Source organism: Camelus ferus, chromosome 1 (assembly GCF_009834535.1).
Source record: "Camelus ferus isolate YT-003-E chromosome 1, BCGSAC_Cfer_1.0, whole genome shotgun sequence".
Lineage (NCBI taxonomy): Eukaryota > Metazoa > Chordata > Mammalia > Artiodactyla > Camelidae > Camelus > Camelus ferus.
The window spans coordinates 97,317,466-97,340,005 of NC_045696.1; the positions used below are offsets into that span (position 1 = coordinate 97,317,466).

The 22,540-nt window shown below is 34.9% G+C and overlaps 1 protein-coding gene across 2 annotated transcripts in view; it reads right to left on the reverse strand.

Annotated features, from left to right (window-relative positions):
* RNF13 (ring finger protein 13) overlaps positions 1-22,540 on the reverse strand; it is a 115,377-nt gene that overhangs the window by 12,133 nt on the left and 80,704 nt on the right. For both annotated transcript variants that reach the window (XM_032486491.1, XM_006187246.3), the window contains exons 7-8: positions 20,237-20,342; positions 11,402-11,495 (exon numbers count right to left, since the gene is read on the reverse strand). In XM_032486491.1, the coding sequence (XP_032342382.1) occupies positions 11,402-11,495; positions 20,237-20,342 (200 nt within the window). The remainder of the gene's footprint in view (positions 1-11,401; positions 11,496-20,236; positions 20,343-22,540) is intronic.

Below are 22,540 nucleotides of genomic sequence, written 5' to 3' on the forward strand. Positions count from 1 at the left end.
TGAGGCCTATCTCAATTATATATTAGGAATTCACAAAAAGATGCATTAAGTCAAAATGTTTTCTGAACTATTAATTCAATAGTTAAACCAGTATGAAATCTTTTGGTAAATTTTGGAATGACAATTCCGTTTTGATTTATGCTCAAGCTAGCATCCCCAGTGTGTAGATAGAACAGTGGGTCTAGAACACAACAAGTGCCCAGTATATATTTATTGAGTGCATGAATAGATATTTAAATCTGGAATTTACCATTTAAGTTAATGTGTAAGTTACTTAAGGTCAGTATTTTTAAAAGCAGTCTGTATAAATCAGTAATGTTAACAAATAATTTTATTGGTACTAAAATACTAAATGAAGACCTCATGTTAAGACAGGTGAATTTGATGAGAACTAAAACTTTCTAAGAATACTGGACTGACCGGGAAATGTGTACAGTAACAGGAATTCTCATATACCTCTTGTAGGAGGGTAAACTGGTATAAACACTTCGGAGAGTAATTTGGCACCATGCAGTAAATTTGATGATATGCATACTCTATGACTTAGCAGTTTCACTCCTAGGTAAATCATTGACCTAGAGAAACACATCTAAGCAAGGTGGCATGAAGCAGAAGTCCAAGCAGGAGCAGGACTTGAAGTGCAGGGGATAGACTTCTAGTTTCCAATCTGGCATGCAAGGATCTTGGAAGTTGTCACTCCTGTGCCCACAGCAAGGGAAAAACTAAACAAAACGAAAATCAACAACTCTTTTTAGATCCACTGAAGGACTGAGGTCACAGAGAAAACTGCTGGCCCCAAAACTGAACAGACAGATTGGAAAACAGAAAGAATCATAACTTACTGGAGCAGAAGCCCAGGAGCAAAAGACTCTGTGGGAAATAGCACCGGATAGGGAATCATAAACTGTACCTGATAAATTGCTGGAGGCTCAGTGTGGATCAGTTTGAGAATTAAAAACTCTAGGGGAGGTTTTCTAGTCCAGCATATAAGAAGCTTAGAAGTCACCTCTCTGTCATAACAACAAGTTAAAAGCTCAGCAAACTCAAAATTCAATGAGTCTTCTTCAACAGAGAAATGAACTCACAGGGCGAACTGTTGCCCCTAAAATTGGATATTCAGACAGATAGATACAGAGAATCACAGCTTATCAGAGCAGAAACCCCCTGAGCAAAGACTTCCACAGGAACCAGTACCAGGGTAGGAAAACTGAACAACTGTAATTGATGAATTGCTCAGTGTGTTACAAGTCTGAGAGTTTAAAACTCCAGAGGAGCCTGAACATTGTGAGTTTTATCTTGTGAAGCTCTACCAGGTTCTCACAGTGAATACTGGAGAAAAATCCTCTTGGGCTTCTGGCAGGAGAGGGGAAAAGTAGCCACTTTAAAATATGCCAGAGCATTCTGTTCCCAAGCCCTCAAGGATAAACAATCTAACCATATTATAACCTACTGGGGTTTTTATCAGAATCTAACTGACATGGAGGAATGAAAATACCCAACTCCAATGTCTCTAGCCATCAGTTTCCACTAATGGCTGAGAAAAAACTAAGAGGCGCTTGTGAAGTTCACAGCCCAAAGCCACAGGCTCACTAAAAGACCGAGACATAATCAAAGAGCTACAGAATGCTTCCTATCCCCCTAAATCTTACCTCCACAGGACTAAAGGCCTATTAAATGGAGTTCCTTTCACTAGAATATTATGTCCAGATTTTTCAACAAAAAAATTACAAGGGATATTAAAAGGCAAAAAACACAGTTTGAAAAGAAAGAGCAAACATCAGAACCAGACTCAGAGATGGCAGTGATGTTGGAATTACCAGATCATGAACTTAAAACAACTGTGATAAATATGCTAAGGGCTCTAATGAATAAAGTAGACAATATGCAAGAACAATGTAATAAGCAGAGAGATGGAAATTCTAAGAAAGAATTAAAAAGAAATGCTAAAGATAAAAATATGAACAGAAATGAAAGATGCCTTTGATGGGCTCATTAGCAGACTGGACACAGCTGAGGAAAGAATCTCTATGCTTGAGGATATGCCAATAGAAACCTCCAAAATTGAAAAGCAAAAGACTCAAAAAAAAAAAAATTAGAATACCCAAGAACTGCAGAACAACTAAGAAAGGTGTAGCATATGTGAAGAGTGAGAAGAAAAAGAGAAAAGAGTAATGATTAAGAATTCCCCCATGTTAATGAAAGACAACAAACCACAAATCCAGGAAGATTAGAGAACACCAAGCAGGAAAATGCCAAAAAACATGAAACCTAAGCATGTCATGTTCAAACTTAGAAGACCAAAGATTTAAAAAAAAAAAAAGATCTTGAAGGAAGCCAGAGGAAAAAAATACCTTTACCTATACAGAAACAAAGATAAGAATCATACCTGACCCTCCTCAGAAACCAGGCAAGCAAGAAGAGAATGGAGTAAAATATTTAAAGCATTGAGGGGGAAAAAAATCCACCAACCTAGAATTCTTCAAAAGTGAAGGAGAGGACTGATGTCAACAAGACGGCAGAACAAGAAGCCTGCCCTTGATCTGCCTGCCACAATGGAGACTTGACATTAACAAACAGATCAAATGCCTCTGTGAGAAATCCAAAAAACAGTTAAAAGGTTCCTGCACCCTAGGCAAGGATGAAGCCAACAGCATCAAAGCCCAATAAGAAAACTCTCTTGCACCAGAACCCCTCTCCCCGGGAGGAAACCCCCAACCCCTGTTTTCTACCCGGGAAGGGAAAAGTGTAGAATGTACATCCAATGGCAGAATTGTAGAGGGGCTGCCCAAGGGAACAGTTTCTGTCTTGATGAATCCAAGTACTGACAAGAACGCAGTGCCAGGTTGAGGATCTCTAAGAACAAAGATGATAAACCATGCACTAGGGTCTGCATTACCACAGACACACACTAAGTAAGAGCGCCAGTATCACAATTTACTGCAGCTCCAGAGAGGCTGCAGTCTTGTACGCAGACACCTGGGGAGCTCCTGAGTAGGCACTACCTCCACTTAAAGACTTACTATAAGGCTACAACAATCATAACAGTATGGAATTAGTGAAAGAGCAGTTATATAGGTATATGGGGCAGAACAGACAGCCCATAAATAGATCCAAACAAATATACTCAACTGCTCTTTGACAAGACAGCAAGGCAGACAGGATAGTCCTTTCTAAAATGGTACCAGAACAACTAGACATGCCCCCAAATTAATCTAAATAAGAGTCCTTTATCAACATGATAAATGGCATTTTTTCTTTTTTAATACTGAACATTGTTCCCTGTGTTATACAGCAAATCCTTGTTATATATTTTATATATAGTATATGTGCTGCTGAAGTGAGTACTATTTTCCCCTACCTTCACTCCCTTTCCCCTTTAAACATAAGTTTGTTTCTATGTCTGTGAGTCTATTTCTGTTTTGTATATAGATTCATTTGTATTATTTTTAGATTCCACATATAAGTGATATCATAATATTTGTCTTTCTCTGCCTGACTTACTTCACTTAATATGATAATCTCTAGGTCCATCCATGTTGCTGCAAATGGCAATATTTTGTTCTTTTTTATGGCTGGGTAATATTCCATTGTACCTATACATCATATCTTCTTTATCCATTCATCTGTTGATGGACATTTAGGTTACTTCTATGTCTTAGCTATTGTAAATAGTGTTGCCAGGAACACTGAGGTGCATGTATCTTTTCAAATTAGATTTTCTGTCTTTTCTGGATGTATGCCAGAGTAGGGTTGCTACATCATATGGTAGCTCTATTTTTAGTGTTTTAAGGAATCTCCATACTGTTTTCTGTAGTGGTTGCACCAATTTACATTACTACCAATGGTGTAGGAGGGTTCCTTATTCTCCACACCCTTTCCAGAATTTATTGTTTGTAGACTTTTTGATGAAAGCCATTCTGACTGGTGTGAGGTGGTATCTCATTGTAGTTTTGATTTGCATTCCTCTAATAATTAGTGATGATGAGCATTTTTCCATGTGCCCATTGGTCATCTGTATGTCTTCTTTTGGAGAATTGTCTATTAGGTCTTCTGCCCATTTTTCATTGGATACATGGCATTAAAAAAAAAATCACACAACTAACATAATACTCAATGGTAAAAGACTAAAAGCTTTCCTCCCAAGATCAGGAACGAGATAAGCGTGCATACTTTCACTACTGCTATTCAACACTGTACTGGAGCCTCTACCCAGAGCAACTAGCACAAGAAAAGGAAATAAAAGGATCAAGCCACAAAAAGTCATGGAAGAAACTTAAGTGCATATTTACTATTCCAACTGTATGACAGTCTGCAACTGGTAATACTACAGAGAGAGTAAAAGATCAGTAGTTTGTGAGAGGGAAGGAGAAAGGGATGAATAGATGGGGCACAGGGGATTTTTAGAGCAGTGAAACTATTCTGTATGATATAATGGTGGACACATGACATTACACATTTGTCAAAATACATACAATCGTACCATGCAAAGAGTAGACTCTAATGCAAACTATGTACTTAGGTTAATAATATATCAGTATTCATTCATCATTTGTAACAAATGTACCACACTAATGAAAGATGATAATATTAGGGGTAATTTAAGAGGGGAGGGGCATATGAGCACTCTCTGTACTTTGTACTCAATTTTTCTGTAAATCTAAAATTGCTCTAAAAATAAAAATCTATTAATTAAAAACAAAAATGTTTTTAACAAAGGACAGGGGGCACTGTGTTATTCTAAATGTCAGTGTCATAAAAGATAAAGGCTGAAGAACAAATCCAGATTAAAAAAACCTAAAGAAGTATCTTAACTACATGCAAGAGGTGATTCTAGACTGGATACTATACTGGAAGAAAAAATAATATAAAGAAACCTATTGGAATAAATGGCAAAACTAGAAAAAGGCCAATTAATTAGATTAAAATAGTCTATCAACAAATTTCTGGAAGTTGACGATTTAATGAAGTACCACAAAAGAATCTCCTTATTCTTAAGAAATAAACATGAAAATATTTAGACATAAAGAATCGTGATGTACATAACTTAGTCTTAAATTATTCAGGTGAAAAATTTTATATAGATACATAAAGAGGGAAAGCAAAAATGATAAAGCAATAGGTTGCCTCCAAAAATTCATGTCCACTCGGAACCTGTGAATGTTAATGTGTTTGGATATAGGTTCCTTCCAGATGTGACCAAGTTAAGATGAGGTTATAATGGATTTGGGTGTCATTATAAGAAATGGAAATTTGAATAATGGGACAATGTGACACCAAGTGCTTCCTGCTGTGATGCAACACGAAGGGATCACCAACCTCAGGGAACAGCAAACTATTTCTGTGAAGGCCAGTAATAAATATTTTAGTTTTTTGTGAGCCATACAGTCTCTCTGCCACAGCCATGTGACTGCCACCGAAACACAAAAGCAGTGCCTATCTATGAAAACAAACGGGTGTGGCCGTGTTTCAGTGAACCTTGTTTATAAAAGCAGGTGGCAGGTTGGACACCCACAGGTCGTGGTTTGTCGACCTGCAACATACATGGCAATCCCACCAAAAATGTTTAACCTGAATCTAATCATGAGAAAACAATCAGACAAATCCAAATTGTGGGGCATTCTATAAACACAGACCTGGAGTTTTCTTTAAAGAAGTCAATACAATGACAGACAAATGGAGAAGGGGCTGTGCCAGATTAAAGGAGATTAAGAAGACATGATTTGCCTTAGAAACAATGAACAGTGCATATATGTAAATTTTTAAAAATATGTGCAGTATATTGTGTATATGTATTTACATGTAATATATTGTATATGTGCAGTCAAATTGTAACAATTCTACCTAATAACACTGAGAAATGAAAAAAAAATAAAAGAGATGGAAATCTGGACACATGCGCGCACACACACGCACATGGGAGAAAGCCATATGAAGATGGAGGCAGAGATTGGAGTTATGCTGCCACAAGTCAAGGAAAGCCAAGGATTGCCAGAAACCACCAGAAACAAGGAAGAGGCAAGGAAGAATCCTTCCCTAGATTAGAAAGGAAACAACCTTCCCAACACCCTGATTTTGGAATTCCAGCTCCTAGAACTGTGAGAAAATAAATTCCAATTGTTTTAAGCCATCTCGTTTGAGGTACTTTTGCTATGGCAGCCCTGTGGAAACTAATACAGTAAGTAACAGGTGAATCTGAGTAAAGGGTGTTTTGGGACAATTTATGCAAGAATTTTTTTTTTGCCGTCTTGACAGTCTTTCTCAGAACAGAAGTTTTTAAACTTTGAAGCAAAGTTTTCTAAGTTTGAAATTACATCCTGAAAGGTTAAAGACAAATACAACAAGGCCAAGGACTTGAGTAGACATTTCTCCAAAGACAGACAGATGGCCAACAGGCACATGAAAACATGCTCAACATCACTAATCTGGAAATGCAAATCAAAACCACATTAACGAGATACCATGTCACATCCATTAGGGATATACCAAAGGCAGAAAACGACAAGTGTTGGCAAGGATGTAGAAAAACTGGAAACTTGTGCACTGCTGGTGGGAATATAAAATGATGCAGCCACTGTGGAAAATGGTATGGCATTCCTCAAAAAATTAAACAGAGAATTACCATTTAATCCACTAATCCCACTTTTGGATATATACCCAAAAGAACTGAAAGCAGAGACTCAGGTATTTGTAACTCCATGTTTATAGCAGCATTATTCACAACAGCACCCAGGTATCCATTGAAACATGAATGGATAAACAGTACGTGGTATGTACAAAGAATATCATGAATATTATTCAGGCTTAAAAAGGAAATAAATTCTGACACATGCTACAACATGTATGACCCTACAACACAGATGAACCTTGAGGACATTATGCTAAGTGAAATAAGCGAGTCACTTATTATTCTACTTATACGAGGTAACTAGAGTAGTCAGATTCATAGAGATAGGAAGCAGAATGGTAGGTGCCATGTGCTGGTGGGAGGGGGAAGTGGAGAGTTACTGTTTATTGGGTACAGAGTTTCAGTTTGGGACGGTGGAAAAGTTCTGGAGATGGATGGTGGTGATGACTGCACAACAAGGTGAATACAGGAAATGTCACTGAACTTTTCATTTAAAAATTGTTAAAATGGCACATTTTATGTTATGGATAGTTTACTACAAAAAATACAATAATTGTATGTGTATGTTTGGAGGCAGGGTGGCCTTGACAAGTTGATTTTAAATTGACATGGAAATACAAAGTGTCAAGAATAGCTAAAAATTGTTGAAGAGGAGCAAGGTGGGAGGACTAACTCTATCAGATATCAAGACTTACCATAAACCTAGATAGTAACTGAGATAGAATGATATCCCTGTAAGGATAAACAGTAAGACCAACAGAAGTCCAGAAATAAATTCACACATACGTGGACACTTTGTTATGTTAGAAGTGAACTGACACTGCCAACAGTGTATTTTTAATAATTAGCTCTGGGACACTGGATATCCTTATATAAAATATCAAATTGGCAACAACTTATACTGGGCCCCCTACTTTACAGGATCAGTTTAAGTAGACTAAACACACAAATATGAAAGGCAAAACTATAAAGCTTTCAGAAGATAACACAGTATCTTAGATCTTAGAGTATGGAAGAAGTTGTTTTAAAACATGCCATACACATGTTTAAAAACACTATCATAAAAGAACTTTAGTCATATGAAAAAATAAGTCATAAACTAGAATACAGTTAAGACACACAAAATCAGTGAAGAACTGATTCAACACACACCACAACTCCAGGACAAGGTTGCAAGAACATACAAAGAATTTCTCTTACATGTGAAAAGTGGGGAGGACAACCCAACAGGAAAATGACATGAAAAGTGCTTCATCGAAGAGAAAATCTAACTAGTAAATAAATCTATAAACAGGCACTTAACCTCACTGACACGGAGGGAAACATAAATTAAAACCACTGCGAGTTATCTTTATAAACCCATTGGATTGGCTAAATTAAAAGTCAATCAGTACAAAATATTGGTTCATATGTGGGACAACAGGAACTCCTATACACTGTTGATGGGCATATAAACCGGTACTATCATCACTTTGAAAAAGACTTGGCATTGTCCAATAAAACTGAAGGTAGGTATATCCTACGAGCCACCAATAACCTACTTCTAGAGAAGAATACTCTAAAGAAATTCATGTTCATATACATCAGATATACGTACAAGAATGTTCCTAAAAGCATAGTCTGTAATGGCCCTAAACTGGGAAAACAAAACACTATACATCAATTATACTTCAGTAAAAAAATAAAAAAATAAAACAAAAACTCAAATTTCTATCAATAGTAAAATGGATAAATATTTATAAAATGGAACGGAAGTGAATGAACTACATATACATGCAATAAAGGCTAATTTCACCAAAAAATGTTAATAAAAAGGGTAAGACCAAAAAATACACCTTAAAAAATGGGAAAAATTAAATCATATAGTTTTGGAATGTATACATAAGTGATAAAACTTAAAAGAAAGGCAATGAAATGATTATCATAAACCAGCACAGTGATTACTTCCAGTGGGGAGGAAAGGATTACAAACTAGAAGGGGACACAGTAGTTTCTGCAATGCTAGTGATGTTCTATGTCTTAAATGGTAAAGATAAACACCACTCCAAACAGATAAACATGGCTAGAGAAAAACACACAGTTGTGCTGTTGGTTCATAACTTTGAACCTGAAAGGGTTCAGGCCCCCAGGAAATCATATTATATTTCCCTAGTCCATTTGCCCATCTGCTCTCTTAGAATAATATTTTATAACTTTCTGTTTTTAAAACTAGAGCATCTCCTCTCTTATCCTCAACTTTCAGTAGATGATGGTGTTTCCTACTTCACTGAGAAAATGAAGTAAAGAACACTTCTACAGGCTCACCACCATAACCACTACCAGGATTTTGCACCCACAGATTCTATCTTCCCTTAGCTCAGCGCTCCATGCTACCATCTAAGGCCAACCCACCTATTTGTACACCAGATCCCATGCCTTCTTGCCTTCTCAAAAATATTATTACAGCAATTCTCCCACCTATCACCTACATCACCAATTTCCTTCAGCAAATAGGCTGTTATTTCTTAGCCAAACTTCCCCTACCAGCTACTGCACCATTTCTTTGCTCCCCTTTGCAGTTAGAGTTCTTGGAAAAGTTGTCTTAAGTTGCTATCCCTCTCCTTCCATTCTCAAGCCCACCGCAATTGGGTTTTTGGCTTGACCATTTTGTTGAAACTGCTCATTAAGACAGTCAATAACCTCTAATAGTCAATTGTCATCTTACATAGCTCTCAGGAGCGTTTGACACAGGTGAGCCCTCCTTGCTCCTTAGAGATTTGCATCACTTGTTTTCTGTAAACTACTCTCTTCTGATTTTCCCCTATATAACTGGTCACTCCTTCTCAGTTTCCACTGCTGATTCCTCTTCTTCCTTAACGCTGGTATGTCCCCATGTCTTTGGTATTCTTCCATCCATTTATACTCATTCTCTTGGTAATCTAATCCAGTCTCGTGATTTAAATACATCTTTATACTTATGCTCCCAGTGCAGACCCCTCTCTTGAACTCCAGACTCATTTAAATGTCTAGCAGACATCTGAAATTCAGCATATCCAAAACTGATTTCCCAAATTTTCTCCTAAAACCTGCTCCACCATTTATTAAACATCCTTATTTCCATTTAAGGCAATGCTATCCTGCCAGTTGCTGAAACAAAAAAATCTGGAGTCATCCTTGTTTCCTCTCCCCACATCTAGTCCATCAGTAAATCCAGTACATTCCATCTTGCAAATATATCTAGAATTTAAGATTTCTTTACCTCCTCTACTGCTACCACTCTAGTCCAAGCCACATTCATCTCTCACTTGGGTTACTGCAGTAGCCTAACTTTTCATTTAGATCTGATCTTTTCTCTGCTCAAAATCCTACAATGGCTACTCATCTTACTCAGAACAAAAGCAAACTATGCATGCCCCTTTTAGCCCAGCACAATATCAACATTACTTTTTTTTTTTTTAACATTTTTTCCTGGTTTTAGGAAACACAAAAACAAACACACAAAATGGAGTTTAAAAAAGTGATTCCTAAAGCCAGTCCTCAAATTGGTCTATAAATAACTTTTACTTAATCCACACTGCATGATGACAGTGCACTGCATTTTTATGTCACTATTTATTTCTTTTAACATGTGAGTTAACCTATTTTTTGTTGTTAAATTTTACATTTTTCATAAAATAATGGTTATTATAAATGGTAGGTTTTTTTAAACAGTTTGTTACTTGGAAAAATAAAAATTTTGCAGAACTAAGTTTTTTTTAATTGAAGTATATTTGATTGAATTAAGTTTTAATGCTATACTTACAGACACAGAAAACAAACTCATGATTACCAAAGGGAAACAGGTCAGGGGAGGGATAAATTAGGAGTTTGGGATTACCAGATAAAAACTATACATAAAATAAATAAACAACAAAGTCCTACTGTATCGCACAGGGAACTATAGTAAACATCCTGTAATAAACTATAATGGAAAAGAATATGAAAAGTAATATATGTATATGTATAACTGAATCACTTTGCTGTATAGCAGAAACACTCACTGTAAATTAACTATACTTCAATTAAAAAAAACAGAACATTTTTACTGGTATAAGAAATCGAAAAGGCTGGGAACTGGCCCAAAAGATTTAACAAGCATGCACCTGCACTAAATGCTCACTAAAGCATAGGTAGGGGAAACCACATTTGCTAGAATTTTAGACCCATGCCCCTCTCCAGCTCTGTCAGTACTGGCAGTGTGACGTTAAATATTTTGCCTTTTTGACCTGACCCTCTATTTCTTCACCTATAAAATACCCATTGTAGTACCCATTTCATAAAAATATGAAAGTTAAATGAGATGATTCACCTAAAATATACTGACACATAATAGCTACCTATAGTGTTCAGTTAACACAACACTATAAACAATGTGTTTAGTTAATGCAATGTTAATACAGTGGCGTATGGTGGGAGAGAGAGTGGAAGGAAGCTCAGTGGGAGCAGACAGACCACCCTGGTGCAGAGAAGTCTTTTATCCACTGATGTTTACAACTTCCGGCATGTAGTGATAATAAAACACATTTTGGTCAGTTTCACAATGATTTTTCAATCTTTGAAGACCAAGTACCCTCTTCTTGCCTCCACCAAGGTATACCAAAGGAAAAGACCATCTCCCACATTCATTCATTCACTATTAACTGAGTGTTAGGAACAAGTAGTATGGTAAGGACTTAGAAGGTAGCATTAGAATATGATCACCATGTATTTTTCAATAAACTAAGGGTGGTTACTTAGCAAATAAAAATATTCACTTACCTTTCTTGAATTTATGGACAGGGAGTTTCTTAAGTTGATCTTTACGAAGTCTGTTTCTTCTAGCTCTATGTCTATCCTGGACAAATTTTGTGATCTAAATATAAAAGAGAAAAAAAAAGGGAATCAGATATTCAATATGCAAATGGAAAATGGCCATTAAAATAATAAATGTCTTTTAAGTTTCTAGATAGCTGCTATAAATCAATTCAATTTATTTAAATTCTAATCACAATATTATTAATTAAAACGTTAATGATAAGTTATCATTAGTGATTAGTTACCCCATAAATTATCCTAGAATTTTTATTTATTGACCTAAATTATCTTTAATTTACTCTGACAGAAACATTATAAATAACATATAACAGTTTGTTTGTGAAAATACAAATGGTAGGCTTTAGGTTACAAAGACCACTGGATCAAGAATGAGAGGGTTGGAATTTTTCTAAGTTACAAACTAATAAAATTTTCAAACAACTATTAGTCATTGCACTTGCAGTGGTTCTAGCAGCAAAATGGGCAGAACTAATACAGCACAGCTGTACTATAAATATTCAGAAACACCAGATAAAATAGACAAAATATTTTGAACTACTAATTACTATGCTCGCAAAAATAAAAATGAAGTCCATGGGGCCAGAACCAAATACTAAAAGCAACACCATAAAAGAAAATTTTGACAAATTTGACTCCATCATTGTTAAGGACTTCTGTCCTCAAAAGACACTGTTAAAAGATGAAAGACAAGCCACAGACTGGGAGAAAATACTTATAAATTGCATATCTCATAAGGGATTTCTATCCAAAATATATGAACAATTCAAAACTTAATAAGAAAACAAGCAGCTAACAGAAAAAAAATGGACAAAATATATGAATAAACATTTTGCTACTGAAGATAAGCAGATGGCAAGTAAGTAGTTGAAGAGATGCTTAATATAGTCAAGAGGAAAATTAAAATTCAAATCACAAATACCATTATATACCTATTAGAATGATTAAAATGAAAAAGACTGACTATACCGAGTGTCGGCATGGAAGTAGAGGAACTGGCACTCTGATACACTACTGAAAGGACTGTAAAATGGTACAACCACTTTGAAAAGTAGTTCGGTGGTTTCTTATAAATTCAAATACATATAAACCAAATGACCTAATCATACCACTCCTACTTATATTTACTCAATAGAAATGAAAGCGTAAGTCTATATAACAGCTTATACACAAAAAGTCTATGTCAGCTTTATCTGTAATAGCCAAAAACTAGAAACAAGCCAAATTTCATCAACAAGGTAAATGGATAAACAAAACTGTGGTATAGTCATACAGTGGAATACAACTTGACAATAAAAAGTAATGAATATCAACATACTCAATAACATATATGAATCTCAAAATAATTCTTCTGAGAGAAAGAAGGCAGACACAAAAGAGTACATAGTTTATGATTCCCTGTATATAAAGTTGTAGAAAACGCAAACTAATCTATATGACTAAAAGCAGATCTGTGGTTACCTAGGGATGTTGGGGAGGGGGAGAGGTACATGAAGAAGAAATTTGGAAGGGGTGAAAGGGATAGATTACCATAGAGCATGAGGAAACTTTTTGAGCTGATCAATATTTCATTATCTTGATTGTGGTGGTGGTTTGAAAGATGTGTGTATGTGTGTGTGTGTGTGTGTGTGTGTGTGTGTGTGTATATATATATGTCAAAACTTAACTAAATTGTACAATTTAAATATGTGCAGTTTGTTAATATGTTAATCATACTTCAATAAATGTTTATTTTAAAAATTTAAGGATAACAACAATACAATGTAAGCTTTCAAACTAGTAGGAGAGAGAGGTGGAGAGAAAGAGAAAAAAAGTTGAGTAATCCGAATCTGCATAGTTAAAAAAAAAAAAAAAAGAGTAAACAACAGAAATTAGTCCAAATCACAAAAAATGTAAATGGACTAAATTCACCAGTTTTTTTTTTTTAACAGAGTGTATTATGTTGGGTAACTAAAAAATTCCAACCATATGCAATTTACAAGATACAAGATTAAAACTTAATGACACATTAAGATAAAAATAAAGGTTAAAAAATACAGGGATGGATAAAGATATACCATGACAATACTAAGCAAAAGCTGATATATCAAGTAAAATAGGATATAAGACAAAAATCATCATTAGGAGATATTTATCACAATGTTAAAAAGGACACTTCACCCAGAAAATGACAAAATTATGTGAGAAATACACAAGATCACAAGCTCAGTAATTTCTAGCTCAGGCAGACCAAAAAAAAAAGTATATATAAACAGCTCATATGACTTAATAAGAAAAAAACAAACAACCCAATCCAAAAATGGGCAGAAGACCTAAACAAGCAATTATCCAATGAAGACATATGAATGACCAATAGGCATATGAAAAATTGCTCAATATCACTATCATAGAAATGCAAATCAAAACTACAATGAGGTATCACCTCACACCAGTCATAATGGCCATCATTCTAAAGTCCACAAATGATAAATGCTGGAGAGGGTGTGGAGAAAAGGGAAACCCCCTACACTGTTGATAGGAATGCAGTTTGGTGAAGCCATTGTGGAAAACAGTATGGAGATTCCTCAAAAGACTAAAAACAGATTTATCATATGATCCAGCCATCCCACTCCTGGGCATATAGCCAGAAGGAACACTAATTCAAAAAGACACCTGCACCCCAATGTTCATAGCAGCATTATTTACAATAGCCAAGACATGGAAATACCTAAATGTGCACTGACAGATGACTGGATAAAGAAGTTGTGGTATATTTATATAATGGAATACTATTCAGCCATAAAATGACAACATAATGCCATTTGCAGCAACATGGATGTTCCTGAAGAATGTCATTCTAACTGAAGTAAGCCAGAAAGAGAAAGAAAAATACCATATGTTATCAGTCATATGTGGAATTTAAAAAAAAAGACAAATGAACTTATATATAAAACAGAAACAGACTCACAGACATAGAATACAAACTTGTGGTTGCCATGGGGGAGGGACATGGGACGGGATAAACTGGGAGTTCAAGATCTGCAGATACTGACAGGTATATATAAAATAGATAAAGAAGTTTATACTGTATAGCACAGGGAAACATATTCAATATCTTGTTGTAGCTCACGGTGAAAAAGAATATGAAAATGAATATATGTATATTCATGTATGACTGAAAAATTGTGCTGTACACAACACTGTAAACTAACTATAATTCAATAAAAAAAAATGTAAAGACTACAGACCTATGATACCCAATACGGTAGTCACTATACATATATGTGCACTTGAAATGTGGCTAGTCTCAATTGAGATTTGCTGTAAAAGTATAAAGTACACACTAGATTGCAACGATTTAGTACAAAAAGAATGGAAAACATATTTTATATTTATATTAACTGAATGTTGAAATACATTTTAGATTATTAGGTTAAATAAATATAGTCTTTAAGTTAATTTCACCTGTTTCTTTTTACCTTTTCAAATTTGGCTACCAGAAAATTTTAAATTACAAGAAATATCATTCTGCTGCCTAGCACTGATTTAGAAAACAGAAGAGAACAAAAAACTATAGACAATTGCAATGATTGCACATTTCTGTGAATATACTAAAAACCACTAAGTTATATAATTTAAATGGGTCAGTTTTGCATTATGTGAATTATACCTCAATAAAGCTGCCTTTAAAAAAAATTGGACAAAACAAATACACAAGCTCAAACTAATGGACATATATATAAACCTCTGCATTCCACAATTCTTTTCACACACATGGGGAATGTTTTCAAAATTTAACCACAATCACCATGCCTCTTTGCCACCAGGATTCTAAATAACTTGAGAAATAAGATCACAAATGGCAGATGGAGGCAGGTGGAGTACCTAACTCAGTGGAGAAAGAGAATCTTTTCCTAAACCACAGAATTAGATTGCCTCACCCACCCACGTACAGACAAAGACAACTCCAGAATGGAGCAGGCCTTCCCTTCACAGCAGAACCAGTCCTGGAGGAGATGAAGACAGGCTGGTCCCAAGAGAAAGGTAAAGCTAAGCCAAACATGCCCTAATTTATTCTTCCCAAATGTACCGCACAGGTAAGATACTTCATTGCCTCCAAGACCAAATGAGTAAAAGCGCAGGGAAGGGCAAAGGAGTATTAGTAATTGACTTCCCCGTTCACATGGATGGAAACGTCAAGAGTGGTAAAGAAATGTCCTATATAACAGTGAAAAAAAATTTTTTTTTATTTAAACCAAATAAAAATAAAAATATTCCTTATCAAAAGTAATGAATTATATACAACTAAAGCGACTGTGAAAGAGAAATTTATAACCCAAAGGCATAAACTAGAAAGAAAAAAAAAAGAGTAAGTATTCAGCTGATCAAGCTAGAAAAAGAAAAGCAACGTATCCAAACAAAATAGAAGAAAGAAAATAATGCTAAGAGAAAAAATTCATGAGACAGATTAAAAAAGTAAAGACGTTAGAATATAAGTCCCATGGGAATTTAAGCTGCTTGATATCAGGAATTTTTACCTATTTTCCTCAGAGGAAACTTCAGACCCTAGAGCAATGCCTAGGTTTATCACGGGTGCAGAATAAGTATTTGTTGAATGAAAGAAAAAAAAGAAAATCTCAAAGTCCACTTCTTTCAAGACAAACTTCTGACAACACTGTGCAAGGCACAGATGGATATGAATAAACAGAACTCATTCCACATATGTGGAATGAAAGTCTCTTTAAATTGTTATATGAGTATGTAAATATCATAAGTCACTTTATACAACAATACTTGAAAACAGACAAAACAGACAATTTCCTAGAAATATAATTCAGTTCGAAGAAGTAGACAAAATATGTCCAAGCAATTATGAAAAAGGTCAGCAGACCCAGCTGATTTTATAGACAACCTTCACCAAAAATTCAAGTAAAGGATAATTTTGATTTTATTTTTAAAAAACTCTTTTAGAAAACAGAAAATAAGAGAAAGCTTTAATTTTATGGGGCTAGTTTTATCTTGTCTAATTATTTAAACTATGGTAAAATACACGTAACAAAATTTTCTATCTTAACCACTTTTTAAATACACAGTTCTGTGGCATCAAGTACATTCACACTGTTGTGCTACCATCACCAACATCCATCCACCAAATTCTTTTCATCTCCCAGAACTGAAACTCTGTACCCATTAAACAGTAATCCTGCAACCTCCCCTCCCTACAGCCCCTAGCAACCACTATTCTACTTTCTGTCTCTGAATCTGACTACTCTATGTACCACATATAAATAGAATCATACAGTATTTGGCCTTTGGTGACTGACCAATTACCCTTAGCACAATGTCTTCAAAGTTCATCCATGTTGTAGCATGTGCCAGAATTTTCTTTCTTTTTAAGGCTACATAATATTCCATTGCATATATATATCACATTTTGTTTATCTATTCATCCATCAACGGACAACTGAGTTGCTTCCACCTTTGACTACTGCAAATAATGCTGTTATGAACGTAAGTGTACAAATACCTGCCTACTCTCTGCTTTCAATTCTTTTGGGTATACCCAGAAGTGCTATTGCCTGATCATATGGTAAATTAATGTCTTTTTTTTTTTTTTTTGAAGAACTGCTATACTGTTTTCTATACTGGCTGCTTCACTTAACATCCCTACCAACAGTGCTCAAGAAGACTGACTTGATGTCAAAATTATTCTAGCTCCATAAAACTAAAATTTCCCCTTACCTGGACATTCAGATTGCTAATATTTTATTTAGGATTTTTGCACCTTTGTCCAAGTGTAAAACTGGCTGACCCATATTAGAAATCTTAATAACCCATCATGCAAAGACATAATTTATACATCATAATCAAATAAATTTTATACCAAAAATACAAAGATTTTTTTAATTTACAAAACAAATTAATCCAACATAAGAACAGAGTAGGAGAAAAAGTAATGATTATTACAACAGATAGAAAAACATATATATAATTCAGCACCATTCATTATTTAAAAAGAAAAAAGCAAATAAAAATTTGTTTCCTTTTTTTCTAATCCTTACACTTTTTTTTCTTGTTTTACCAGAAAATATAGCACAATTTTAAACAGGCATTCTCTTTTTTGTTCCTGACCTTCAAGGGAAGGTTTCTAATAATTCACCATTTAATGATGTTCACTTTAAGTTTTTAGTCAATAATCTTTATTAATTTAAGGGTAATTTACTTTTGGCTTGCCAAGGTTTGTTGTTCTACCCTTGTATACTTCTTTGCTTCTACACTGAAAACCCAAGAGAATCAACAAATTCAAATAACTAGAATAGGAGAATTCAGCAAGTTTGCAGAGACAAGATTAATATACAAAAATCAATAATGTCCAGTATCCAAATGTTGGTTACTAAATACTACTCTGCAATTTAAAAAAACCAGGGCTCCTTTGAGAAATATCTTATTCTAGGGCTGAGGCAAGAAAAACAAAAGATGAGCCTGGAGCTTCTTATGGTACCAAACACTGAAGAAGTACTTACAAAACAAAAGGATGGGTCGAATTGAAGGGATGCAAGACCCAGGCTAACAGAGCTCCCAAAGCCAAAGCTCGAACAATTTAAACAACAAAAATATATAGCGTAGTACTGGATTATTACCCAAAGTATAAAATAAATATACAGAGTACAAACCAATATAAATAAATGATTGAATAAATAAATAAATAAATGCCAAGAAGAAATAAATATTTCTTACAAAAGAATTCCAAATAATATATACAGATACTTCCTCCTTCCAGTAAGTGGAGCTTAATTCCTGGCCCTCCCCACCTTTAGGGCACACCTCAGTTCCAAAGAAAGAAGAGAAAAGAGAAAGAGAAAAACATTAACTTCATGGTGGAGAAACCTGGCAATCATTACCTCAACCAAGGGATGAAGGTTAATATTATCATTGACATTGTGCAGATATCATATAGCCCCTGACAGGATATGATGAGAAGGGCACTTCACTTCAGTAATACTCTTTTTAAAATCCTATAACCCAGTCTAACTGTAAGAAAAGTGTCAGATTAAGGGACATTCTATGGGATACCTCGCCAGGATCCTCAAGACTGCCAAGGTCATGAAAAACGGGGAGAGACTAAGAAACTGTCATAGATCAGAGGAGACTGGGAATACATGACAATTAAAAACAGTGTGGTAACCTGGGCTGGGTCTTCTTGGGACAGAAAGGAAACATTAAAGGAAAAACTGGTAAAATCTATACAAAATCTAGAGTTACTAACAGTAATGTACCAATGTCCATTTCTCAGTTTTGACAAGTGTACCATGGTAAAGTAAAATGTTAACAATAGGGGAAACTAAATGAGGAATGTACAGGAACTCTTTTCTTTGCAACTTTTCTGTAAATCTTAACATTATTCCAAAATTAAAAGTTTATTTTAAAAAATCAATAATGTTTTTATACCTTAATAATAACCAATTAGAAAATGCAATTCCAAAAAAGTCTAACAAAAGAGATGCAAAATGTTTACAGAAAAAAAGATTATTAAGCTGATGGATACGAAAGGCCTAAATAAATTAAAAGAAATAGCACAGCATCATAGGAAGATTGAACATTTCAAAGACAGTGTTTAATCTTTAAATTAATCTATGAATTCAGTACAATAATAAACTCATTAGATGTTAATATAAATACTTTTTGAAAATAAAAAAGTTAGAGACAATAGTGGAATTGTTTTATATCTTTGTAAATCTCTTTTAAAATTTATCTTAACAGAAACAGAGAGATTCTCATATCTGCTTCTGCCTTCAATTTGTTTTGATATCACACACCACGTAGCCTCGCCACTATAAACCCTGAGGGAATGAGAGTGACAAAGGCAAATCATATCTTAATATCAGTATTAAAATAATTTTGACCTTGCAGATCCACTAAGAGTCCTGAGACCATGCCTTGGTAACCACTGTTCTGGAGAAACAATGTGTCACTCTCCCTTAATCTCAAGCCCTCAAACTATTCCTTATTTACATTTTAATATAAAAATTTTCAAACACAGAGAAAAGTTGTAAGAATTTTACAATAAAAACCCATATACTCACTACCTAGATCCTACAATCAGCATTTTACTATACTTTTTAATCACATATTTATCCATCCTGCTATCTACCCATCAATATATCTTTTTTCTCTTAATTTTATACAATGCATTTCAAAGTAAGTTGCAAATATCAGTATATTTCCCCCCAAATACATCAGCATATAAACTCATTACTTAGAGTTTAATACTTTTTATAGTTCTTTTTTTTTTCCTTTTTGGGTTAACTTTACTTCCAATGAAATGCACAAAATTTAAGTATGCAATTTGGTGATTCAGACATTGCAGCCCAGAGCTCTCTCAAGATATAGAACATGACTCTCCCTCCCCAGGAAATTCCCTCATACCCTTCTGAGTGAATCATTCACTCCTCCCTAGCCCCCTAGAAGCAATCACTGTTCTGACTTTTTTCCTACCCAGATTATCTTTGCCTTTTCCAGAACCAGCCATATAAATGGACTCATACAATATGTACTCTTTGATGTATGGTTTCTTTCACTCAATACAATGTCTTTTAGAGCCATTCATACTATTTTTTTTTAGGTTTTTTTGTTTATTTGTTTGTTTGTTTTAGAGGAGGTACTGGGGATTGAATCCAGAACCTCATGCATGCTAAGCATGCACTCTATCACTTGAGCTATACCCTCCCCCCCATTCAATACAACGTGTTTTAGAGCCATTCATACTATTTTTTAAAAAGTATTTAAAATTAATTTACCTACCATAAAAATGACTATCAAGATGAGACAGATGCCCACTATGATAAGGAAGGGGATTAGGTAGTACTCCAGAGGAAGACTAAATTCTGGAACTAAGATGATGTGGCCCCTGGAAGAAAACAAAATTTAGTAATTGGGAAATATTAATAGTTGCCAAATTATGGTGTTAATTAAGAACAAAGAAAATGTTTTTAAAAGGCATTTAGACACTACAATTCAATCCATCAGACACATCTCATTTTATAACATATGATTTCCAATAACTTAAGGGATGCTTTTTTCATCTTTAAGTCCATTTTACATATTTGCCAAAATAACTTGCCTATATAATTAAAAGGAAGCTTTTAGACTGAGTAGAGGAAATCAGCCAATTAATACTTACCACATTACCGTGTCCATCCTAGAAACATGCATTTACTGAATTCAGTAACCTAGGCAAAAGTTAGCATATTTTGCATACAAAATCAACATTTAAAAATGGCATTACTGGGGGGAGGGTATAGCTCAGTGGTAGAGCGCGTGCTTAGCGTGCACAAGGTCCTGGATTCAATCCCAGTGCCTCCTTTTAAAAAAATAAATAAATAACCTAATTACCTCCCCCCCAAATAAATACATTTCTAAAAAATGGCAGTATCTTGGGTGGTATGTCAACAAGAACCTCCACCCCAACCAAATTACTATTCATCAGTTCCTTGTATGAAAAAACTCTGGAGCCACTATTGACAAAAATATAGTCCCTACTCCCTTTATGCTTTACATAAACTTGTACCAAGTACAACATATACAGCCCTGCACTCCACATTCATTTGTGAGATATGTAATGGAAAACTGGCAAAGCAATGCACCAGAGTTGTAGCTTCTTCTCTATTCTCAACTTTTTACATTGCTTGACTGAAATAAAAAAACAAAACAAAATCTTTATGTTGTGTGGGAGGGTAGAGAATACCACATGCCTTACTCTTCTTTGTTATTTACCATGTTATTAGTTACTGTGATACTACTATTATAAAAATAGACAGGGACTGATGAAGTGAAACTGATCAGAATAAGCACACTATTTGTGTTACATGAGCAAATTTTACAAGGCAGCAAAATCCTGCAATAGAAAATATCCTCCGTCTAGGGAGTCTGTTCAGAAAGATGACTGATTTCTCCATTGTACTCTGTGTTACTCGACTGGTATGGTGCCAGCAACACTACTTTGTTGCCTACTACTGGGTGATTTTTCAGATAGCAACTCCAGGTATTCACAACAGAAGGGTTAGATACAAAACAAAAATTCTCAATATACAAGGAAATAAAAACAGGCTGACTCCTTCCCCTATGTTAGGATATGCTTAGGATATCAGGGTACTTTAAAAAGTAACATGAAAGCCAATTACTTCTATTCCAAAGTGATTTTTAAGTCTTTATGCTATAAATAATCCTATTCACATCCAAAGAGCTCTATCAATCTTCAACAAAAATAAAAACAAAAAAGATAACACCAGGAATTTCCCTCAATAATTTACATATTTTCCAAAAACTACTAAGATTGCTAAAAAGCAGTTTTTTACTTCACTTTCTAGCAGAATAGAAGATGACAAAGATTTATATGCATTTTTGTAACTTTACATAAAATACTGAAGTGACTGATACATCATCAGAGTAAAAGAGAGAAAAGCTGTCTGGGATGTTCTATTTGCTACCATTTCTTCCAGCCTAAGACCAGCTCTGTACATAATGTCCCTGTTCTTGGCACAAACCCTCTGAAACTGCCTCAGGGCTAGGGCTGAGATATAGTTAACACGTGGTGCCACTTTTAAATAGATAAGCCTTTCCAGGAGGTGCTGATCCTCTGCAACCTCCCTACCGCACTCCCACCAACCAGCTATAAAGTAACATTGTGAGGGTTTAGAAGCCAGACTAAATGATTGATCGGTCACTCTATCTATCTATCTATCTATCTATCTATCTATCTATCTATCTATCTATCTATCTATCTATCTATCTATCTATCCATCCATCCATCCATCTATACAGTTTAGTCAGTCTGCTATCTCAGACCATTTTAGTTTACTGTCAAGATATATTGTGAAGATTTTTAAAGGCTCTACAATTGACAGGTTTTAAGTATCTTAAATCAAAAGCTCAATTTTACATTCAAGATACTGCTTTTTTCTTAACTAAATTGCTAACGGTGGAGGTGGTGACAGCAATGATATATGGTGGAGAACTGCAACAGAACATCAGTCCTCCATCTTTATCTCTGTTTCCTCTGTCCAGGCTCCTACAGCTTAGGCTGCAGACTCATCCCTGTCCTGTCCT